The 19,045-nt window shown below is 47.1% G+C and overlaps 2 protein-coding genes across 6 annotated transcripts in view; both read left to right on the top strand.

The window, feature by feature from the left end:
• The first annotated feature begins 601 nt into the window (after positions 1 to 601).
• On the top strand, positions 602 to 1,242 carry LOC105730473 (NEDD8). Its single transcript, XM_012471738.3, has one exon. It carries the CDS (start codon positions 733 to 735, stop codon positions 976 to 978), a length of 246 nt encoding a protein of 81 aa, XP_012327161.3. The 5' UTR covers positions 602 to 732; the 3' UTR covers positions 979 to 1,242.
• Positions 1,243 to 4,363: 3,121 nt separating this feature from the next.
• GNL3L (G protein nucleolar 3 like) overlaps positions 4,364 to 19,045 on the top strand; it is an 81,822-nt gene continuing 67,140 nt past the window's right edge. For 2 of the 5 annotated variants that reach the window (XR_010338128.1, XM_012471739.2), the window contains exons 1-5: positions 4,364 to 4,448; positions 6,678 to 6,816; positions 15,158 to 15,198; positions 16,699 to 16,806; positions 18,630 to 18,746. Coding sequence is in view for 4 of the 5 variants with exons in the window: in XM_012471739.2 (XP_012327162.1) it covers positions 6,801 to 6,816; positions 15,158 to 15,198; positions 16,699 to 16,806; positions 18,630 to 18,746 (282 nt within the window). In the remaining variant the exon portion in view is untranslated. The other 3 variants (XM_012471740.2, XM_012471742.2, XM_012471741.3) reach the window with 3 other exon arrangements.

Below are 19,045 nucleotides of genomic sequence, written 5' to 3'. Positions count from 1 at the left end.
GACCGACATGGTGAAACCCCGTCTCTACTAATACAAAAAAATTAGCTGGGCATGGTGGCGCGTGCCTATAATCCCAGCTACTCAGGAGGCTGAGGCAGGAGAATTGCCTGAACCCAGGAGGCGGAGGTTGCGGTGAGCCGAGATCGCGCCATTGCACTCCAGCCTGGGTAACAAGAGTGAAACTCCATCTCAAAAAAAAAAAATAAATAAAAAATAAAATAAAATAAAATAAAAAAAGAATGCATATATACAAAAATATGCATAAAACACCTTAGAATGGCTGCCTATAGGAGAGAAATGAAAGTGGGAGGTAGAGATGAAAGAGATTTAAAAAAATAACACAATCTCTCACTAAAGTAATACATATTCATCCAATACATAGAAAACACAGAAAAGCACAAGGAAGAAAATTAAATTCACTGATAATCTCACTTTGACTTGTTAGAAATGCAAATCCTGGGCCCTAAACCAGATTTACTGAATCAAAACTCTGGGCATAAGGCCCAGTAATTGGTGTTCTAACAAGCCCTCCCAGTGATTTTGATGCTGGCCAAAGTTAGAGAATCACTAATCTCGAGTTAGCTATTATTAACATTTTGTTTCAGATTCTTGTAGTCTTTAAAAAAAAAATGAAGAAGTGGCCCTCGCAGTCAGAGTGCCGGAGAGTGGCAGCGGCGACTGGAGTGGTAGGAGCAGCAATTTATCCGTGTGCAGTCCCAAACTGGTAAGAAGATGCTAATTAAAGTGAAGACGCTGACCGGAAAGGCGATTGAGATTGATATTGAACCTACAGATAAGGTGGAGCGAATCAAGGAGTGTGTGGAGGAGAAAGAGGGAATCCCCCCACAACAGCAGAGGCTCATCTACAGTGGCAAACAGATGAATGATGAGAAGACAACAGTTGATTACAAGATTTTAGGTGGTTCAGTCCTCCACCTCATGTTGGCTCTGAGAGGAGGAGGTGGTCTCAGGCAGTGATGGATCCTCCATTTTACCTCCTTACCCTGTCACTCATAATGAGGTATCATATATCCTCTCACTCTCTGGGACACCAGAGCCACTGCCCCCTCCCCTGGATGCACAGTAATGTATGTCTACTGGTGGGAGACTAGGAGGACCCCAGGATGCAGTATTCCTGGCCCAGAGGACCCTTGCTGGCTATTGGGTGTTAGTTTGCAGTCCTGTGTGCTTCCCTCTCTTATGGCTGTGTCCCTGGTTGTCAATAAAATATTTCCTGGCAAAAATAAAAAAATTAAAAAAGTGAAATCTTTCAGACATACAAATAAGTATACAAAATATAACAAAAACAAACCCATGTACCTACTACTTAGCTTACAATGTGAACTATTAGACAAACAGTTGAAGTCCCCTGTGTATCTCTCTCTCATTCCGTTCTTTTGTTTTCTTCCCCAGAGGTAATCATTATTCTGGATTTAGTATTTCTCTTTAAAAATTATTGTTGGCTGGGGGCGGTGGCTCACATCTGTAATCCCAGCACCTTGGTAGGCTGAGGTATGGATGGATTATTTGAGCTCAGGAGTTTGAGATTAGTCTGGGCAACATGGTGAAACTCCATCTCTTCAAAAAATACACAAATTAGCCAGGCATGGTGGTACACGTCTGTAGTCCCAGGTCCTTGGGAGGCTGAAGTGGGAGGATGGCTTGAGTCAGGGAGGTGGAGGCTGCAGTGAGCAAAAGTTAAGCCACTGCACTGCAGCCTGGGCCACAGAGCAAGACCTTGTCTCAAAAAAGTTATTGTTTATATATCCATATAATCTATAAACAATATTATTTGGTTTTCTAGATTTTTTTTTTTTTTGAGGCAGAGTCTCACTCTGTCGCCAGGCGCCATGCTGGAGTGCAGTGGCACAATCTTGGCTCACTGCAACCTCCACCTCCTGGGTTCAAGCAATTCTCCTGCCTCAGCCTCCTGAGTAGCTGGGACTACAGGCGCACACCACCACATCCAGCTAATTTTTGTATTTTTAGTAGAGACAGGGTTTCACCACGTTGGCCAGGATGGTCTCGATCTCTTGACCTCGTGATCCGCCCACCTCGGCCTCCCAAAGTGCTGGGATTACAGGCTTGAGCCACCGCGCCCGGCCCAGTTTTCTAGATTTTAAAACTTTGTATAAATGGTTTGATATTTTATGTATCCTTCTGCATTTTTTTTTTTTTTTGAGAAATCCTGACCTCAGGTGATCCACCCGTCTCTGCCTCCCAAAGTGCTGGGATTACAGAGCCACCGCACCTGGCCTCTGCAATTTGTATTTTATCTCAGTATTGTGTTTTTGAAATTTAGCTGGGTTGACGCACGCAACATAATTCACTCTTTTTCATTATAGTATTCTGTCCAATGGCAATACCATAATTTATTTATTCATTCTCCTGTTGGTGGAATTTTAGGTTGTTCACATTTTTTTTCTCTATTACAAACAGTTCTGCAATGAACATTCTTTCACATGCTCATTGAACAAACGTGTAAAAATTTCTCTATGAGTTAAAGTTTAGGGGTGATCTCTATCTATCTATCTATCTATCTACCTATTTGTTAATCAGTTACCTCAAATACTAGAATTGCTGGGTCCCAGGATCATCTTCAGCTATTCTGGATACTTCCCAATTGTTTTCCGAAGTCGTAATAACTAGTTCCCACTTCTATCAAAGATTTCATTGTATTTTTTTCCTTATAGTTTGTGCATTTGGGATTTTGTTTAAAAAGTCCTTCCCCAGTCACAAGTCACAAAGATATTCTCCTGCATATATTAACTGCATAGTTTTACCTTTCACATTCACAGTCCACCCTCTTAGGTAGAATAAGTAAGGATCCAGTTTTATATTTCTTTTCCTGGAGAGCCAAATTTCCCAATGCTATCTACTAAACAGTCCATTTCCCATTGATTTGTGGTGCAGGTCTGTAAACTTGCCCATTTAACAAACATTTGTTGGTCGGGCGGGGTGGCTCATGTCTGTAATCTCAGCACTTTGGGAGGCCGAGGCGGGGGGATCACCTGAGTTCAGGAGTTCAAGACCAGCCTGGCCAACATGGTGAAACCCTGTCTTTAAAACAAACAAACAAACAAAAAACACATTTGTTGAAGACTGCCTCCTACCAGTCTTGTGCAGGGTCTTGTTGAAGGCTTGAAGATACATGGCCCCTGCTCTTAGGGAGTTCACCCTCGTGTGGAGACGCAGCCACATAAACAACTACAGTATTAAGTGATAAGTGCTAGCTTAGCTGTATAGGCAAGGTGCTCTGGGTTTCTAACTCATCTGGGAAAGTCAGGGCAGGTTTCATAGAAGTGACAAGAGCTAGGTCTTAGTGAAGCAGAAAAAATTTGCCAATGCAGGGGTAAAGGTGAAGGTGGTCAGGGCTGGTTTGGGGTCCAGCGGAATATCATGTGTCTCTAGGATGAGAGGTTAGAAACCCTCCAATGATGTAGAGAGGTAGTGAGTTCTGTTTATGTAAGGGGTAAAGGGATAGAGGGAGTGCTTTTCAGCCCATCCATGCTTGAAGTGGAGAAAGAAACCCACCCTCACAGGCAGAGTCCCACCTACTCTGTGCCCCACCCCAGGGTTTAGGTTTGAGGAAGATGAGGGGCTGGAATGAAACTATCAGGAAAGAGGCATTTCATATTAATATTTACTGTTTTCTGGGGGAGACCTTACTTCCCAGCCAGCTCCTTGAGATGGTTTCAGAAACCCTTACTTGCCCCAGTCCAGAGATATAAATTCATTCCCTTCTGCAGACGCTGCTCCGTGATTGAGGGAAGGATGGAGTAGGAGGGGAAGAAGGCAAACGGGTGGGAGAGACTTCTAGTTGTTCTGGCTCCTGCTCCATTTCGGGTTGGGTCTGGCTATAGATCTGAACTTACGCATAAAGAGCTGGGAGTGCTCAGGGAGTGTCTGGGGCCCAAGGACCCAGGGAGGTCGTTGGGAATAGCTAACCATTTACTTTAGGTGGGGAATAATCGGCCAGACATGTGACCCAGGAGGCCATTTTCTTACACCCTGCTGACGCCATCTTCCAGGCAGACAAAGACACCATCCCCCACCCTTGTTTGATTCGGGCAGGGTGACTGCCTGGTTACTGAGGTTTGGGAGTACGCATATTTAACCCCAGACAGATCCCCAGAGACAAAATTTTGACTTGCAAGTACGGGACCCGCCGCTTCTTCCTGTCACTTCGCTGTCCTTCCTCTACCTCCTCCGCTATTTCCTTACCTACGGGGCAGCCAGGAGGCGGGACCAGCGTGGTAGCGAGGAAGGGACCGGCGGGCGCGAGCTGTCAGTCAGAAGCCCGCCCCCCGCGGAGAACGCGCAGTGGGCGGAGTCGGGCGCCGCCGGCCTAGGATCCGGAAGTCTGAGCCTAGCTGCGCATGAGCATTTGCTCGCCCAACCGAGTTGTCCCGTGGCTGTCTCTTCTCACATCCCCGCCGGAAGTACAGGTAAGAAACTACTCTCTTTTCTCACGATGTGCGCTCACCCAGACGACCGGGCAGTTAGGATCCTCTATTGAAGGTGAAACCACAGATGCCCGCTAGCCTGAAATAGAGAGGTAAACAGCCGTATCCCTTCTAGGCTACAAGGGCCCAGAAGAGGAGCAGGGATAGCAGCACACGTGGAGACGCGCCGAATTGCCTTTTCGCGGGGTGGAGTTCTCTGCCCAATCTTTATGTATAGAGACATCTCCTTCCACTCAGCTGAGCAGTGCAGACTTCTCCCGGTTTAAGGCACTTCCTCGGCTTGGCTCTAGACAGCCGCCTCGAGGCACCTCCGACCTCTGGACAGACCGAGGCTTTGATGTATCTGTCCCCGTACCAGTATAGAGGAGCTTAGAAACATTTAATATACAGGGGGAGGGCACCTCCTCCCCATTCGTGTAGACCTAGAGCCCTCAGTATCACTCCCCAACTCACCCATCCCCAAAGAGGTTGTAGATACAGGCCTCAGCCTGTGGACAACTAAGCCGATTGCCTCCTCCTCTTAGGTTAGAGTGAGTCCCTATTGTGGAAAATCAGACCTGATCCCTACCTCCGTAGCGCCCGTTTTACCGAATGTGTATTTTTTTTCTTTTTGAGAGGGAGTCTCGCACTATTGCCCAGGTTGTAGTGTAGTGGCGCTATCTCGGCTCACTGCAGTCTCCGCCTCCTAGGTTCAAGCAATTCTCCTGTCTCAGCTTCCTGAGTAGCTGGGACTACAGGCGTGCGTCACCACGCCCAGCTAATTTTTTTGCATTTTTAGTAGAGACGGGGTTTCACTATGTTGGCCAGGATGGTCTGGATCTCCTGACCTCTTGATCCACCCGCCTTGGCCTCCCAAAGTGCTGGGATTGCAAGCGTGAGCCACCGCGCCCGCCCCCGAATGTGTAATTTTTGAGGCACCCAAAGTGCTTCGAAGCAAGCAGGAACAGACCTTAATCCATGAAGAGACAGGTCTGCCCCTTGAGGTGCCATGGGGGTAGAGGGGCTCGGATGTGTTCCTCTCCCTTTGACATAGACACAGATCATCCCCCTACCTCCCCCAAGGATTTAGAATCACTAAATGTAGCAAGTGAGATACTCCACAGGAGCAGAGATGCAGGCCCCCCCTCCCTGTAATGTTGAGAGGCAGTGATATCACTCATTACCTGACAGTGAAGTGCATATGGTCTCTCCCCTTCACCCAATGTAGTGGAGCTCACATCTGTTTCTCTACACCCAAGGTAGAATCACTGACCCCCCCTCCTGCCCCCAAGTATTAGGGCTGATCTATTAATTTATAGCTGTATTGCCTGCCCCCTCCACACACCACCCATGCAGAAAACCAGAGGCCCTATTTCTTTCAGTGTTACTGTGCTGCTGACTTCAATCAGCATAAAAGATGAAAGTTGTCACAGTCTACTTCCCACAGAAGGGTCCAGAATAACTCACTGCAGGTAAGGTGCAGACCCACTTATTCAAAGCTGCATAGTTGTGGCGTCAGGCTTATCGATCCTGCCCTACAACCCTCTCCAGGGTAAAGAGACCTGGGACCCATCCCCACAATCTAGAGATAAACAGATCTGTGTGGTTCTTTTCCCATGTAGCAGAGATGCACGCAGCCACTTTGTGAGTTTCCCCAGTTTCTCTGTACCCCAGAGTAGAGGGCCAGATGGTAATACCCCCAACCCAAATCACCAAGGTATAGACCCCAGGCATATGCAGGCACAGATTTTTACCCCCTCCTCCAAGATTTTGTACTTATCTCAGTCCATATAGACACGCAGGTAACAATCCCTGTTCTCAGGCCCCCTTTCCTCAGGGTAAACTCCTGGGATCTATTTACCCCCTTCCCCACCATCTCTCCTAGGTAGATGAGATATAGAATTCCCTACTTGGGAAAAGAGGCACTCTTATTGGCCCATATAGAAATGGACCATCCTTGCAGGCCCCTTTCCCCTCAGTGTGAAGGGGTTTAGAACTAGTTTCCTACCTAGGGTATAACACTACAGTGTGGAGGAATAAGGACCAAAGGCCCCATCTGATGCATTGAGGCACTGACTCCACCCAGGATGAGGTTGAGACCTATCTCTCCCTTTGGGTAGTGTGACATTCTCTTCCCTCTGTGGACTCAGCCATATTAGGCTCTAGCTCCAGCTTCTCCCAGTTTTCCTAATTATGGCTTCCTCATAATGTTCTTTAACATTTTACCTTTAGGGGACTTAGGCGGAGGCTTGTGGCATTGTGGTTCCCCGCTGTCTTCAAATTGCTGCTTCTCCCATTCTGACAGGAAGAGGGCAAGCAGATTTGAACCTATCTGCTTTCAAGCTGGTCATCACGATGAAACTTAGACACAGTGAGTTTCCTTTACCACCCGTCGCAATCCTGTGCTTTTAATGAATGTTCATAGAATTTCCCAGTAACTTTTTCTTTTTTTGTTTTGAAACAGAGTCTTGCTCTGTCACCCAGGCTGGAGTGCAGTGGTGCGATTCAGCTCACTGCAACCTCCACCTCCTGGGTTCAAGTGATTTTCCAGCCTCAGCTTTTCGAGCAACTGGGATTACAGGTGCCCACCACCACGCCTGGCTAATTTTTGTATTTTTAGTAGAGACAGGGTTTCACCATGTTGGCCAGGCTGGTTTTGAACTCCTGACCTCAGGTGATCCTCCCGCTTTGGCCTTCCAAAGTGCTGGGATTACAGGCATGAGCCACTACTCCCAGACTATTTTTTATTTTTTACTTAAAAAAAAATTTTTTTTGAGATGAAATTTTGCTCTGTCCCCCAGGCTGGAGTGCAGTGGTGCTATCTTGGCTCACTGCAACCTTCGCCTCCTGAGTTCAAGAGATTATCCTGCCTCAGCCTCCTGAGTAGCTGGAATTACAGATGCCCACCACCATGCCTGGCTAATTTTTGTATTTTTAGTAGAGACGGGGTTTCACCATGTTGGCCAGGCTGGTCTTGAACTCGTGGCCTCAAGTGATCTGCCCACCTTAGCCTCCCAAAATGCTGTGTTTATAGGTATGAGCCACCACACCCAGCCTAGTTTTTATTTTTTTGAGATGGAGTCTTGCTCTGTTGCCCAGGCTGGAGTGCAATGACGCGATCTTGGCTCACTGCAACCTCCGCCTCCTGGTCTCAAGTGATTCTCCTGCCTCAGCCTCATGAGTAGTTGGGATTACTACTACTAGTAGGTGTGTACCAGCATGCCCAGCTAATTTTTTTGTATTTTTAGTAGAGACGGGGTTTCATCATGTTGGCCAGGCTGGTCTCCAACTCTTGACTTCAAGGGATCCCCTGTTTTGGCCTCCCAAAGTCCTGGGATTACAGGCATGAGCCACTGTGCTGGGCCACTGTTGTTCATTTTTGAGTGGCTATTTTAAGAGGGGAATGTTTTATCACTTAAAAAGTTTACAACTATCAGTGTTGGTGGCACAAGTATATAATCCATGGAACTTGCCTGCTTACCTGTCTGCCTGCTAGTCAGTTAGTTGCCAAACACTGATAAAGATGTCATAGTAGGGCAATGGGGGGGCAAAGGAATTGTGGCTTTGTGCAGGAGCGCAATTGTAATAACAGACTGTGGAATGTTAGCTGGATAGGGAGGGAAGAAGGATGGCTGACAAATAAGGAATCGAGTAGAAGGTTCAAGCCTCTAGGAGGTTGGACAAATGAGCTTGAAGATAGGAGAGGGGGTGTCTGAGACTGCTTTCAGAAGTCCAAGCAGTTACAGGTGGTTCCCCTATAGGTGTAACCATAGGAATGGGTGGGTAAGTGGCTGTGATTGAGTGGAGATCCCTGGAGGTGAAGATGTCAAGGAAGTGGGAAACCTAGATTGTTGGAAGGGTTGTCCAGTGATCTCCAAAGTCACCCAGGTTGTTGGTGGCAGGAGTTGGGTCAAAGGAAAAGCAGTGAGCCAGGTGCTTCAATAGATGAGGAAAAGTAAGTCATAGATGACAGACATACATAGCAGCCTAGTTGGGGCCTCAAAAAGAGCAGGGTTTTTATTCTCTTCCCTTCCACCCATTTTTGAGATGGAGTCTCCAGGCTGGAGTGCAGTGGCACTGTCATAGCTCATTGCAGCCTCAACCTCCTGGGCCCAAGCTATCCTCCTGCCTCAGCCTTCTGAGTTGCTGGGACTATAGGCATTTGCCACTATGCCCCACTAGGTTTTTTTTTTTTTTTTTTCAGTAGAGATGAGGGTTTTTCTATGTTGCCCAGGCTGATCTTGAACTACTGAGCTCAAGCAATCCTCCTATCTTGGCTTCCTAAAGTGCTGGGATTACAGGCATGAGTCACTATGCCTTTTTTTTTTAAATCCTTTTTAACAAGAGGCAAAAATAGTCTTAGCTTGGCAGTGGTGAGTCTGGAGGACTATGTTCTCTACCTACTGACCCCAGGATAAACATGTGCCAGAGAAAACAACTGCCACCTTTTGAGAGGCCTGCAAGTGAAGCATTGTCCTTGGGAGAGCCAAGTCTCAAGGCAGGAGCTTGGGGAAGTGATCCCAGGGAGAGAGGTTGTTAGGGGAGTGCTGATCACCCAGGTTGGGAGTTTCAGATTATGTTGTGGGAAGTTTGATGCTAGGGCAGAGGAAGGATGAAGGGGATGAAGTCTGTGGGTGAGAGTATGGGAGACGAGGGATTAATGAATACAGAGATTTGCTTTTGCGTATTCATGTGAGAATTAGTGATTTTAGGGGCCTAGATGATGTTGGCGGATGCAGAGATTGAGGCTCAGAGAGGTTTTAAAAAATTCTTCAAGGTCGGCTGGGCGCGGTGGCTCACGTCTGTAATCCCAGCACTTTGGGAGGCTGAGGCGGGTGGATCATGAGGTCAAGAGATCAAGACCATCCTGGTCAACATGGTGAAACCCCGTCTCTACTAAAAACACAAAAATTAGCCGGGCATGGTGGTGCACGCTTGTAGTCCCAGCTACTCGGGAGGCTGAGGCAGGAGAATTGCTTGAACCCAGGAGGCGGAGGTTGTGGTAAGCCGAGATTGTGCCATTGCACTCCAGCCTGGGTAACAAGAGCGAAACTCTGTCTCAAAAAAAAAAAAAAATTCTTCAAGGTCATAGAGCTAGGTCGTTGTTGAGCCAGAGTAAGAATGTCTGCTGATTATAAAATGGTAGCTATTTTATCTCTGGAGTTGTTGAAAAACCTATGAGCAGAGGCTCCTGAATGCTGGGAGGGATGACTGACTGCACCCTCTTCTCCTTTTCCCCTCCTCCCTTCTGTTCCCCCCTCTGAAGTACATGCTTTTTCTTTCCAAGTAATGTATCTTCTTTCATTGTGTGTTTGTATCCATTGCAGGCACTCAGTTTCCAGGGAAGTTAGGCAGATGGAAATTGTTGAGTAAAATGCCCAGACCTGGTTCATTCCAAACCTCACTTTTTTTTTTTTTTTTTTTTTTTTTTTTGAGACGGAGTTTCGCGACCGTTACCCAGGCTGGAGTGCAATGGCGCGATCTCGGCTCACCGCAACCTCCGCCTCCTGGGTTCAGGCAATTCTCCTGCCTCAGCCTCCTGAGTAGCTGAGATTACAGGCACGCGCCACTATGCCCAGCTAATTTTTTGTATTTTTAGTAGAGACAGGGTTTCACCTTGTTGACCAGGATGGTCTCGATCTCTTGACCTCGTGATCCACCCGCCTCGGCCTCCCAAAGTGCTGGGATTACAGGCTTGAGCCACCGCGCCCGGCACATTTTTTTTTTTTGTTGTTGCAACATGCGTACTTTAGAAGAAATGGAGACTCGGGGTCTGTTTTGTGTTTATTTAAACTGTGTTTATTTAAATTTGACCCATTCACATTTGTTATGAGATGTTTATGTCTGGTCAGATTTCTACCATCTTATATTTGTTATTTATTTTGTTTCCTCTTATTCCCTTATTTATTTATGTTTTGCTAACCTGATGAAGTTTTTAAACAATCCTCCATCAGTAATTAAAGTTGTGTTAGTAATTGCATTCCTATTTTTATCAAACATAATTAATTCTGTATTTCTCTATCACTTTACCAAAGTTAAATAATGACAATTTTGTAACCTACCCTTTCAAAGTGAAACCCTTAGCATGCTTTCATGCTTTTGCTTTTCCAACCCCCATTACTTGATTCCTGGATTATGTTGAAATAATTTGGTATTTCAGTTCTGAGCTATTTCCTTATGATACGCTTCTTGGATTTTATGAATCCTTTTTTTGTTGTTTATTTGAGACAGGGTCTCACTCTGTCACCCAGGCTGGAGTGCAGCACTGTGATCACGGCTCACTGCAACCTCCGCCTCCTGGGTTCAAGTGATCTCCCTGCCTCAGCCTCCCGAGTAGCTGAGATTACGGGTGCGTGCCAACACTCCCGGCTAATTTTTGTATTTTCAGTAGAGATGGGGTTTCACCATGTTGGCCAGGCTGGCCTTGAACTGCCAACCTCAAGTGATCCATCTGCCTCAGCCTCCCAAAGTGTTGGGATTACAGGTGTGAGCCACTGCGCCTGGTCCCCGGCTGATTTTCCCATTTTCTTGTAGAGACAGGGTTTCACCATGCTGCCCAGACTGGTCTTAAACTATTGAGCTTAAACGATCCATCTGCCTTGGCCTCCCAAAGTGCTGGGATTATAGGCGTGAGCTGCCATGACTGGCCCTTAGAATCCTTTCTTAATATATCTTCTAGTTCTTAGCCACGTGACATCTTTCATTTTTAGATTCAGTGATTTTTTTTTTTTTTTTTTTTGCTGCCATATGCAGCTCTTGAGGCTGACCTGCATGCTAGGAAACACCGCTCGTACAGCAGTGCCAGCCTTCCAGGTGAGCCATCCTTCCTAGGGCAGGGTTGCCTAGAGGTGCTTTTGTGTAAAAGATTTTTTTTTTTTTGAGATGGAGTCTTGCTCTGCTGCCAGGCTGGAGTGCAGTGGCTCCATCTCAGCTCACTGCAACCTCCACCTCCCAGGTTCAAGCGATTCTCCTGCCTCAGCCTTCCGAGTAGCTGGGACTACAGGCATGTGCCACCCATGCCCAGCTAATTTTTTTTGTATTTTTAGTAGAGACGGGGTTTCACCATGTTGACCAAGATGGTCTCGATCTCTTGACTTTGTTATCTGCCTGCTTCGGCCTCCCAAAGTGCTGGCATTACAGGCGTGAGCCACTGCACCACCTGGCCTCTTCTTTTTTTTTGAGATGGAGTCTTACTGTATCACCTAGACTGGAGTGCAGTGACTCCATCTTGGCTCACTGCAGCCTCTACCTCCCAGGTTCAAGTGATTTTCCTGCCTCAGCCTCCTGAGTAGCTGGGATTATAGTCATGCACCACCACACCTGGCTAATTTTTGTATTTTTAATAGAGATGGGGTTTTGCCATGTTGGCCAGGCTGGACTCAAACTTATGACCTCAAGTGATCCACCCGCCTCAGCCTCCCAAAGTGCTGGGATTACAGCTGTGAGCCATCGCTCCTGGCCTCAGTGATAAGTTTTAGTAGATTTCCTGCCCACCACTATTTGTTTTCTTAAGCTTGGGATCTTTGTTCTGATTTAATTTTTATTTTGCCAGTAGTTTTATCCAAAAGGAAACACAGGGCTGGGTGTGGTGGCTCATGCCTGTAATCCCAACACTTTGGGAGGCTGAGGTAAGCCAGTGACTTGAGGTCAGGAGTTTGAGACCAGTCTGGCCAACATGGTGAAACCCAGTCTCTACTGAAAATACAAAAATTAGCTGGGCATGGTGTTGTGCATTTGTAATCCCAGCTACTCCGGAGGCTGAGGCAGGAGATGTCCTTGAACTCAGGAGGCGGAAGTTGTAGTGAGCTGAGATTGTACCACTGCACTCCAGCCTGGGTAACAGAGCGAGACTCTGTCTCAAAAAAAAAAAACAAAAACAAAAACGGAAACACAGGTGGCAATCTTTGCTCACCTGAAAATGTCTTTTTCTTTATTTATTTTTGAAAAATTTTTTTTTTTGAGACAGAGTCTGACTCTGTCGCCAGGTACCAAGCTGGAGTACAGTAGCGCGATCTCGGCTCACTGCAGCCTCCGCCTCCCGGGTTCAAGCAATTCTCCTGCCTCAGCCTCCCAAGTAGCTGGGACTACAGGCGCACGCCACCACGCCCAGCTAATTTTTTTTGTATTTTTAGTAGAGACAGGGTTTCACCATGTTGGTCAGGATGGTCTCGATCTCTTTACCTCGTGATGCTCCCGCCTCGGCCTCCCGAAGTGCTGGGATTACAGGCTTGAGCCACCGCGCCCGGCCAAAAATGTCTTTTTCTTACCTTCATATAGTAAGAGTGATCTATTGGTTAGAATTTTATCTTTGGAGTTTAGAAATTTCATCAGGATATGTCTAGGGTATTCTTTTGGTTGTTAATCTTTTGTTTTGTTTTGTTTTGTATTTTGAGACAGGGTCTCTGTTGTCCAGGCTGGAGTGCAGTGGCGCCATCATAGCTCACTATAACTTTGAACTCCTGGGATCAACCAGTCCTCCTGCCTCAGCTTCCTGAGAAGCTAGGACTACAGGTGTGCACCACCACACCTGGTTAATTAAAAAATTTTTTTTGTAGAGACGAGGTCTCACTATGTTGCCTGGATTAGTCTCAAACTCCTGGCGTCAAGCGATCCTCCCACCTCAGCCTCCCAAAATGCTGGGATGACAGGGTGAGCCATAGCTCCTGGCTTTGGTTGTTAATCTTGCTGCTCCCTGTGTCTTTCCAATCTGAAACCTCAAGCTTATGTTCAACTTAAGGGACTTTCATCTGTTATTTCAGAAAATTATTGCTTCTCCATTTGTACCATTTTCTCTTTTAGAAACTCCTGTTGTTTAGATTTTAGCTGTCTTGGCTGTATTCTCCATTTTTTATTTTATATTTTTGCTTATCATTGCCATTTCTTTGAATTTTTGCTCTAAGTAAGCTCCCTCCTTTGGTCTTCTAGCTTATTAATTTGGTTGTTAGTGATGTCTTTTTTTGTTTTTCAGTACTTCTATCGAATTTTTTTAAGAGACAAAGTTTCACTATGTTGCCTAGGCTGTTCTCAAACTCCTAGGGTCAAGTGATCCTCTTGCCTCAGCCTTCTGGCTAGCTACAGGCAGGTGCCACTGGGCTTAGCTTAAGTTTTGACTGTTAGAGCAGTCCGTGTTTATGTATTTCTTTAAGAGATGGGATCCTGCTTTGTTGCCCAGGCTGGATTAGAACTCCTGGGCTCAAGGGATTCTCCCTCCTACCTTAACCTTCCATGTAGCTGGGACTACAGTCATGCGGCACTGCACCTGGCTTTTAAATTTTTATTCAATATCAAGTTTAGAGAAATCTTTTTGTCTTACACAGTTCCTTTAAAGTATCTTCTTCATTCTCCTTAAGAATTTGCAGGCCAGGTGCGGTGGCTCACGCCTGTAAATCCAGCACTTTGGGGGCCGAGGTGGGCGGATCACCTGAGGTCTGGCGTTCGAGACCAGCCTGACCAACATGGAGAAACCCCCATCTACTAAAAATACAAAAAATTAGCTGGGCGTGGTGGCGCATGCCTGTAACCCCAGCTACTCGGGAGGCTGAGGCAGGAGAATTGCTTGAACCCAGGAGGTGGAGGTTGCCGTGAGCCAAGATTGTGCCATTTCACTCCAGCCTGGGCAACAAGAGTGAAACTCTGTCTCAAAAAAAAGAGAAAAAATAGAATTTGCAGTAGCCCGAGACCAGCCTGGCCAACATGGTGAAACCCTGTCTCTACTAAAAATAGAAAAATTAACTGGGTGTGGTGACAGGCACCTGTAATCCGAGCTACTCAGGAGAGTCGCTTGAACCCGGGAGGCAGAGGTTGCAGTGAGCCCAGATCACACCACTGCACTCCAGCCTGGGCAATAGAGCAAGACTCGGTCTTGGAAAAAAAAGAATTTGCAGCAGAATTTAAGTTCTGTTTCCTACATTAACTCTGCAGTGGGAGCCAACTGATGTGATTGTGGAGCCTGTTCTCTGTGTGGTAATCTTGACCTACTCATATAATATATTTGTTTGTATTTATCCTGATCTTCTAGAACCTCTCTCTCTAGGAATTCCTTGAGCCATGTGAAGGTGGTAAGAATTAAAGGGAGCCATTCTTTTCAATAGGTCAACTGTGAAAGGGATGAGGGATGGGACTTCTTATTGAAGAAGGGGAGAGGCCTCATAAATTCCTGGACTTTGCTAAGTCATGATTGGAGAAGTGGCAGACCTCTCCTTTTGGTATCTGAGGGAGGCAGTAGCATTTTGGCTGAGTAGATCAAGTCCCTTTGGAGGCAATGGCCTGAGCAGGGTCAGCAGGAAGGGCTAGTTCTTTCCCCACATACCAATGGCATCTGCCCAGGCTTAGTGGACTGGGACTCCTCAGATTACCTTCTCATGCTGCCAGCTCCCTCACCTCAGCTGGCATTGAAATTCTTGAGTTGCCCCCAGCAGGAAGTCCTGGGGGAGGGAGGCGTCACAAGCACACATTCAGGTTACTCTCTTTATAGAATTCGTCTCAGAATTATTTGAGTTTGCAATGAAATAATGTTGCACACATTTTATCCAGTACTTCCTCTCATATTATTGCTGCCATCTGCATCTCTGTCTTGTGCTGGATCTAGATAGACATGGTATCTGAGGCTTCCTAGCTAGGTTCCCAGTGTGGCCTAGCTTTGATTAAGGTGTCAACAAATACTGAGTAGGTGGATGATGGCTCTTTTCTTTCTTTCTTTTTTTCTTTTGTAGAAAATAAAAAGCCAGGTGAAGGCTCCAAGGGCCACAAGAAGGTAAGTTGGCCCTACCCTCAGGTAAGGTATGACTTTTGGTTTTTTTTGTTGTTGTTTTAATAATTTTTTTTTTTTTTGAGACGGAGTTTCGCTCTTGTTACCCAGGCTGGAGTGCAATGGCGCGATCTCGGCTCACCACAACCTCCGCCTCCTGGGTTCAGGCAATTCTCCTGCCTCAGCCTCCGGAGTAGCTGGGATTAGAGGCACGCACTACCGTGCCCAGCTAATTTTTTGTATTTTTAGTAGAGACAGGGTTTCACCATGTTGACCAGGATGGTCTCGATCTCTTGACCTCGTGATCCACCCGCCTCGGCCTCCCAAAGTGCTGGGATTACAGGTGTGAGCCACCGTGCCCAGCCCAATATTTTTTTTTCATAAAAACGGGGTTTCACCATGTTGGTCAGGCTGGTCTTGAACTCGCGACCTCAGGTGATCTGCCCGCCATGGCCTCCAAAGTGCTTGGATTACAGGCGTGAGCCACCATGCCTGGCCACCTTTTGTTGAGGATAAGATCAGGAACAGGTTGCTTGTCCTGGGAGAGGCCCGCTAAACCCAGTAGGTATTGGGTGACTCTGGACAGAGTGCCACATTTGTGTCAGTGGATTTGACTTTCCCTCCGGCTGGCCGCAGCATAGAATCAGCAGCATTTTTCCCAAGCCATATGCTGCTTTGTGCTTGATTTACCTTGGTGGGGATTATCATTATCCCCATGTTTTAGTTGAGGAAATTGTTAGTGAGAAAGTAACGCAACTGGGATTTGAGACTGTCTGATTCTCAAGTCCCTGTTTCTAATGGAGAAGAAGGAGGCAAAAATACCATCTTTGACCCCAGCTCCTGGGTCTCCTGGTCCTGCTGGGAAAGGTGTGGGTAACTAAGGCTTGGGAAAAAGCAATGAGTAGGAGATATAAGCCAGAGAAGGCTTGGGTTCTCACAGTTTAGGGTGGGGGAAACTCTCAAACTTTAACCAGCCCTCTAGCATCACCTGGAGGATGAGTGAAAACATTGATTGCTGGGCCCCACCTCAGAGTTTCTGATTCAGTAGGTCTGGCATGGCATCTGGTGATTTGTATTTCTAGCAAGTTCCCAGGTGCTGCTGCTACTGCTGGTCTGAGGACCGCACTTTGAGAGCTACTTATCTAGAAAGGTTTTCCCTGGGCCTTGGGAAACCTTCCCAGCTGCTCTTGCCCTCCAAGAGGTCTCCCGTCAGTCCCTGCCTGACTGTGGTAGACAGGTGCTCTAACCAGCCAGATGGGCAGATCTTCGGGGATGGAGCCCTTTTTACCTACCTCTCTCCTTTCTTTGTCCCCACAACTATACTTCTCTGAGAAGCTTTAACTCCTGCTGCTCACCTTGCGAGTGAGATGATGAGAAGATTGAGAGATAGAAGGAGCATTTATGAGGGGATGTTGAATTCCTTCTAGGGCTTCTTGTGGCCTTTTTGAGGTGATTTCCATGGGTTAATTACCTCTGGTTTTTTTTTTTCTCTTATGTGGTGGCCAGCCTGCAAAGCAAAATAGGAAGAAAGCAGCCTCCAAAGTGCCCTCTGCACCTCATTTGGTTCACTGCAATGGTCATGCCAATCGAGAGGCTGAATTGAAGAAGAAGAGGGTAAGCTTTTTGTCTTGGTGGGGAGAGAGAGGTCCTGCCTTGAATGCCAGGTCCGCAGAATTGTTGAATGGATGGGCAAAGGCAAGAGTTGTTAGGGTTGTTGAGGCTACTGGTCGAAGTTAGGAGAGAGGGAGGTTACCGTGATACTGGATTTATGTGTCCATTTGCTCACCACCCAGTCCATTGCTGTCTGGCTTATGCTTCCACTGCTCCGCTGACACTACCCCTGCTGGCCTCATCAGCGCCTTCCCTGACGTCACATTCATGGGTAGTGTTCTTTCCTCATCTTATCAGAATGCTCAGCATTTGAGGACACGCTGTCCCTGAAGCACCTGGACTTTCTTGTCATCTCAATCTCCTGGATGTCTTCCTCTGTGACTAGCCATTGGCAGTCTCTTTTGCTACTTTTTCCTCTTCCTTATCCTTTTTATTTTTTTATTTTTTGAGATGGAGTTTCTCTCTTGTTACCCAGGCTGAAATGTAATGGCGTGATCTCAGCTCACTGCAACCTCCACCTCCTGGGTTCAAGCAATTCTCCTGCCTCAGCCTCCCGAGTAGCTGGGATTATAGGCGTGCGCCATCACGCCCAGCTAATTTTTGTATTTTTAGTAGAGACGGGGTTTCATAATGTTTACCAGGATGGTATCGATCTCTTGACCTTGTGATCCACCCGCCTCGGCCTCCCAAAGTGCTGGGATTATAGGCGTGAACCACCGTGCCTGGCCCTTTTTATTTTTTTTTTGAGTTGGAGTTTCACTCTTGTTGCTCCGGCTGGAGTGCAACGGTGTGATCTCGGCTCACTGCAACTTCCACTTCCCAGATTCGAGCAATTCTCCTGCCTCAGCCTCCTGAGTAGCTGGGATTATAGGCGCTCACCACCATGCCTGGCTAATTTTGTATGTATATATTTTTTGAGATGGAGTCTTGCTCTGTTGCCCAGGCTGGAGTGCAATGGCGTGATCTTGGCTCACTGCAACCTCTGCCTTCTGGGTTCAAGCGATTCTCCTGCCTCAGCCTACCGAGTAGCTGAGATTACAGGCGCCCACCACCATGTCCAGCTAATTTTTGTATTTTTAGTAGAGACGGAGGTTTCATCATGTTGGTCAGGCTGGTCTCGAACTCCTGACCTCAGGTGATCTGCCCACCTTGGCCTCTCAAAGTGCTGAGATTACAGGTTTGAGCTACTGTGCCTGGCCTTCTTCCTTATCTTTAAATGATGGAGGATCAGCCGGGTACGGTGGCTGACACCTGTAATCCCAGCACTTTGAGATGCTGAGTCAGGTGGATCACTTGAGGTTGGGAGTTCAAGACCAGCCTGGCCAACATGGAGAAACCTCATCTCTACTAAAAATACAAAATTAGCCAGGTGTGGTGGTGCGTGCCTGTAATCCTAGCTACTTGGGAGGCTGAGGCAGGAAAATGACTTGAACCTGGGAGGCGGAGGTTGCGGTGAGCCGAGATTGCACCATTGCACTCCAGCCTGGGCAAGAAGAGCAAAACTCAGTCTCAAAAAAAAAAAAAAAATGATGGAGCATCCCAGGACCTCGGCCTCTTTCCATCTCTGGTATTAAGTGGTTCTGCCTGCCTAGGATACCTTCTCTCTCTGCTTTATATACCCTCTTTTTATTTTTCTCTGCCACTCTTTTCTTCCCTTCATGTCTTTTTCTTCTTCTCAAACCCTCATCTCCTGCTATCATATCTTCCCTCTCCCTGGACCCTGCTCTTCCCACCTCTGCGGTGTCGTGCCATTTCCTCTGTCACGCATCCCTCCCTTAGGCTGCAGACCCAGTCAGCTCCAGTCCCAGTGTGTGTTCCCTTGTTAGGTTGAGGAGATGAGGGAGATGCAGCAAGCTGCCCGGGAGCAAGAAAGACAAAAACGCAGGACCATGGAGAGCTACTGTCAGGATGTCCTGAGACGCCAGGAGGAGTTTGAGCATAAGGTAAGAGTGCGGCCCTGGCTCCTGGGTAGGCTTGCTCAAAAGCATCTTTTGCCTTTTTTCTGTGAAAGGTAAGAAGGAAGGATGTGAAGTCGTTGGAGGGGAAGAAGGGAATCAGTGCAGAGAGGATGGAAAACCTTGGGGATGGATGGAGGGAGGGAGGGAGGGATAGAGATAAAGGGCCATTTTGAGCCTTACCTGTGACTGGACACCTCTGGAGAGCTCCTGTCTCCCAAGGTTGAGCCTAAAGACTGGGACTGGTGGTAGGGCTGGGGGCTGGGAGAGGTAGATGTGTCCAGGGG

Source organism: Aotus nancymaae, unplaced genomic scaffold (assembly GCF_030222135.1).
Source record: "Aotus nancymaae isolate 86718 unplaced genomic scaffold, 86718_ANA_hifiasm-v0.15.2.pri h1tg000058l, whole genome shotgun sequence".
Classification (NCBI taxonomy): Eukaryota; Metazoa; Chordata; class Mammalia; order Primates; family Aotidae; genus Aotus; species Aotus nancymaae.
Note: the sequence above shows the minus strand (reverse complement) of the source record. Positions and strands in the feature narration are given on the sequence as shown.

Coding starts and splice junctions, on each gene's coding strand:
- LOC105730473 (XM_012471738.3), top strand. CDS start 733: ATGCTAATTAAAGTGAAGACGCTGACCGGAAAGGCGATTGAGATTGAT.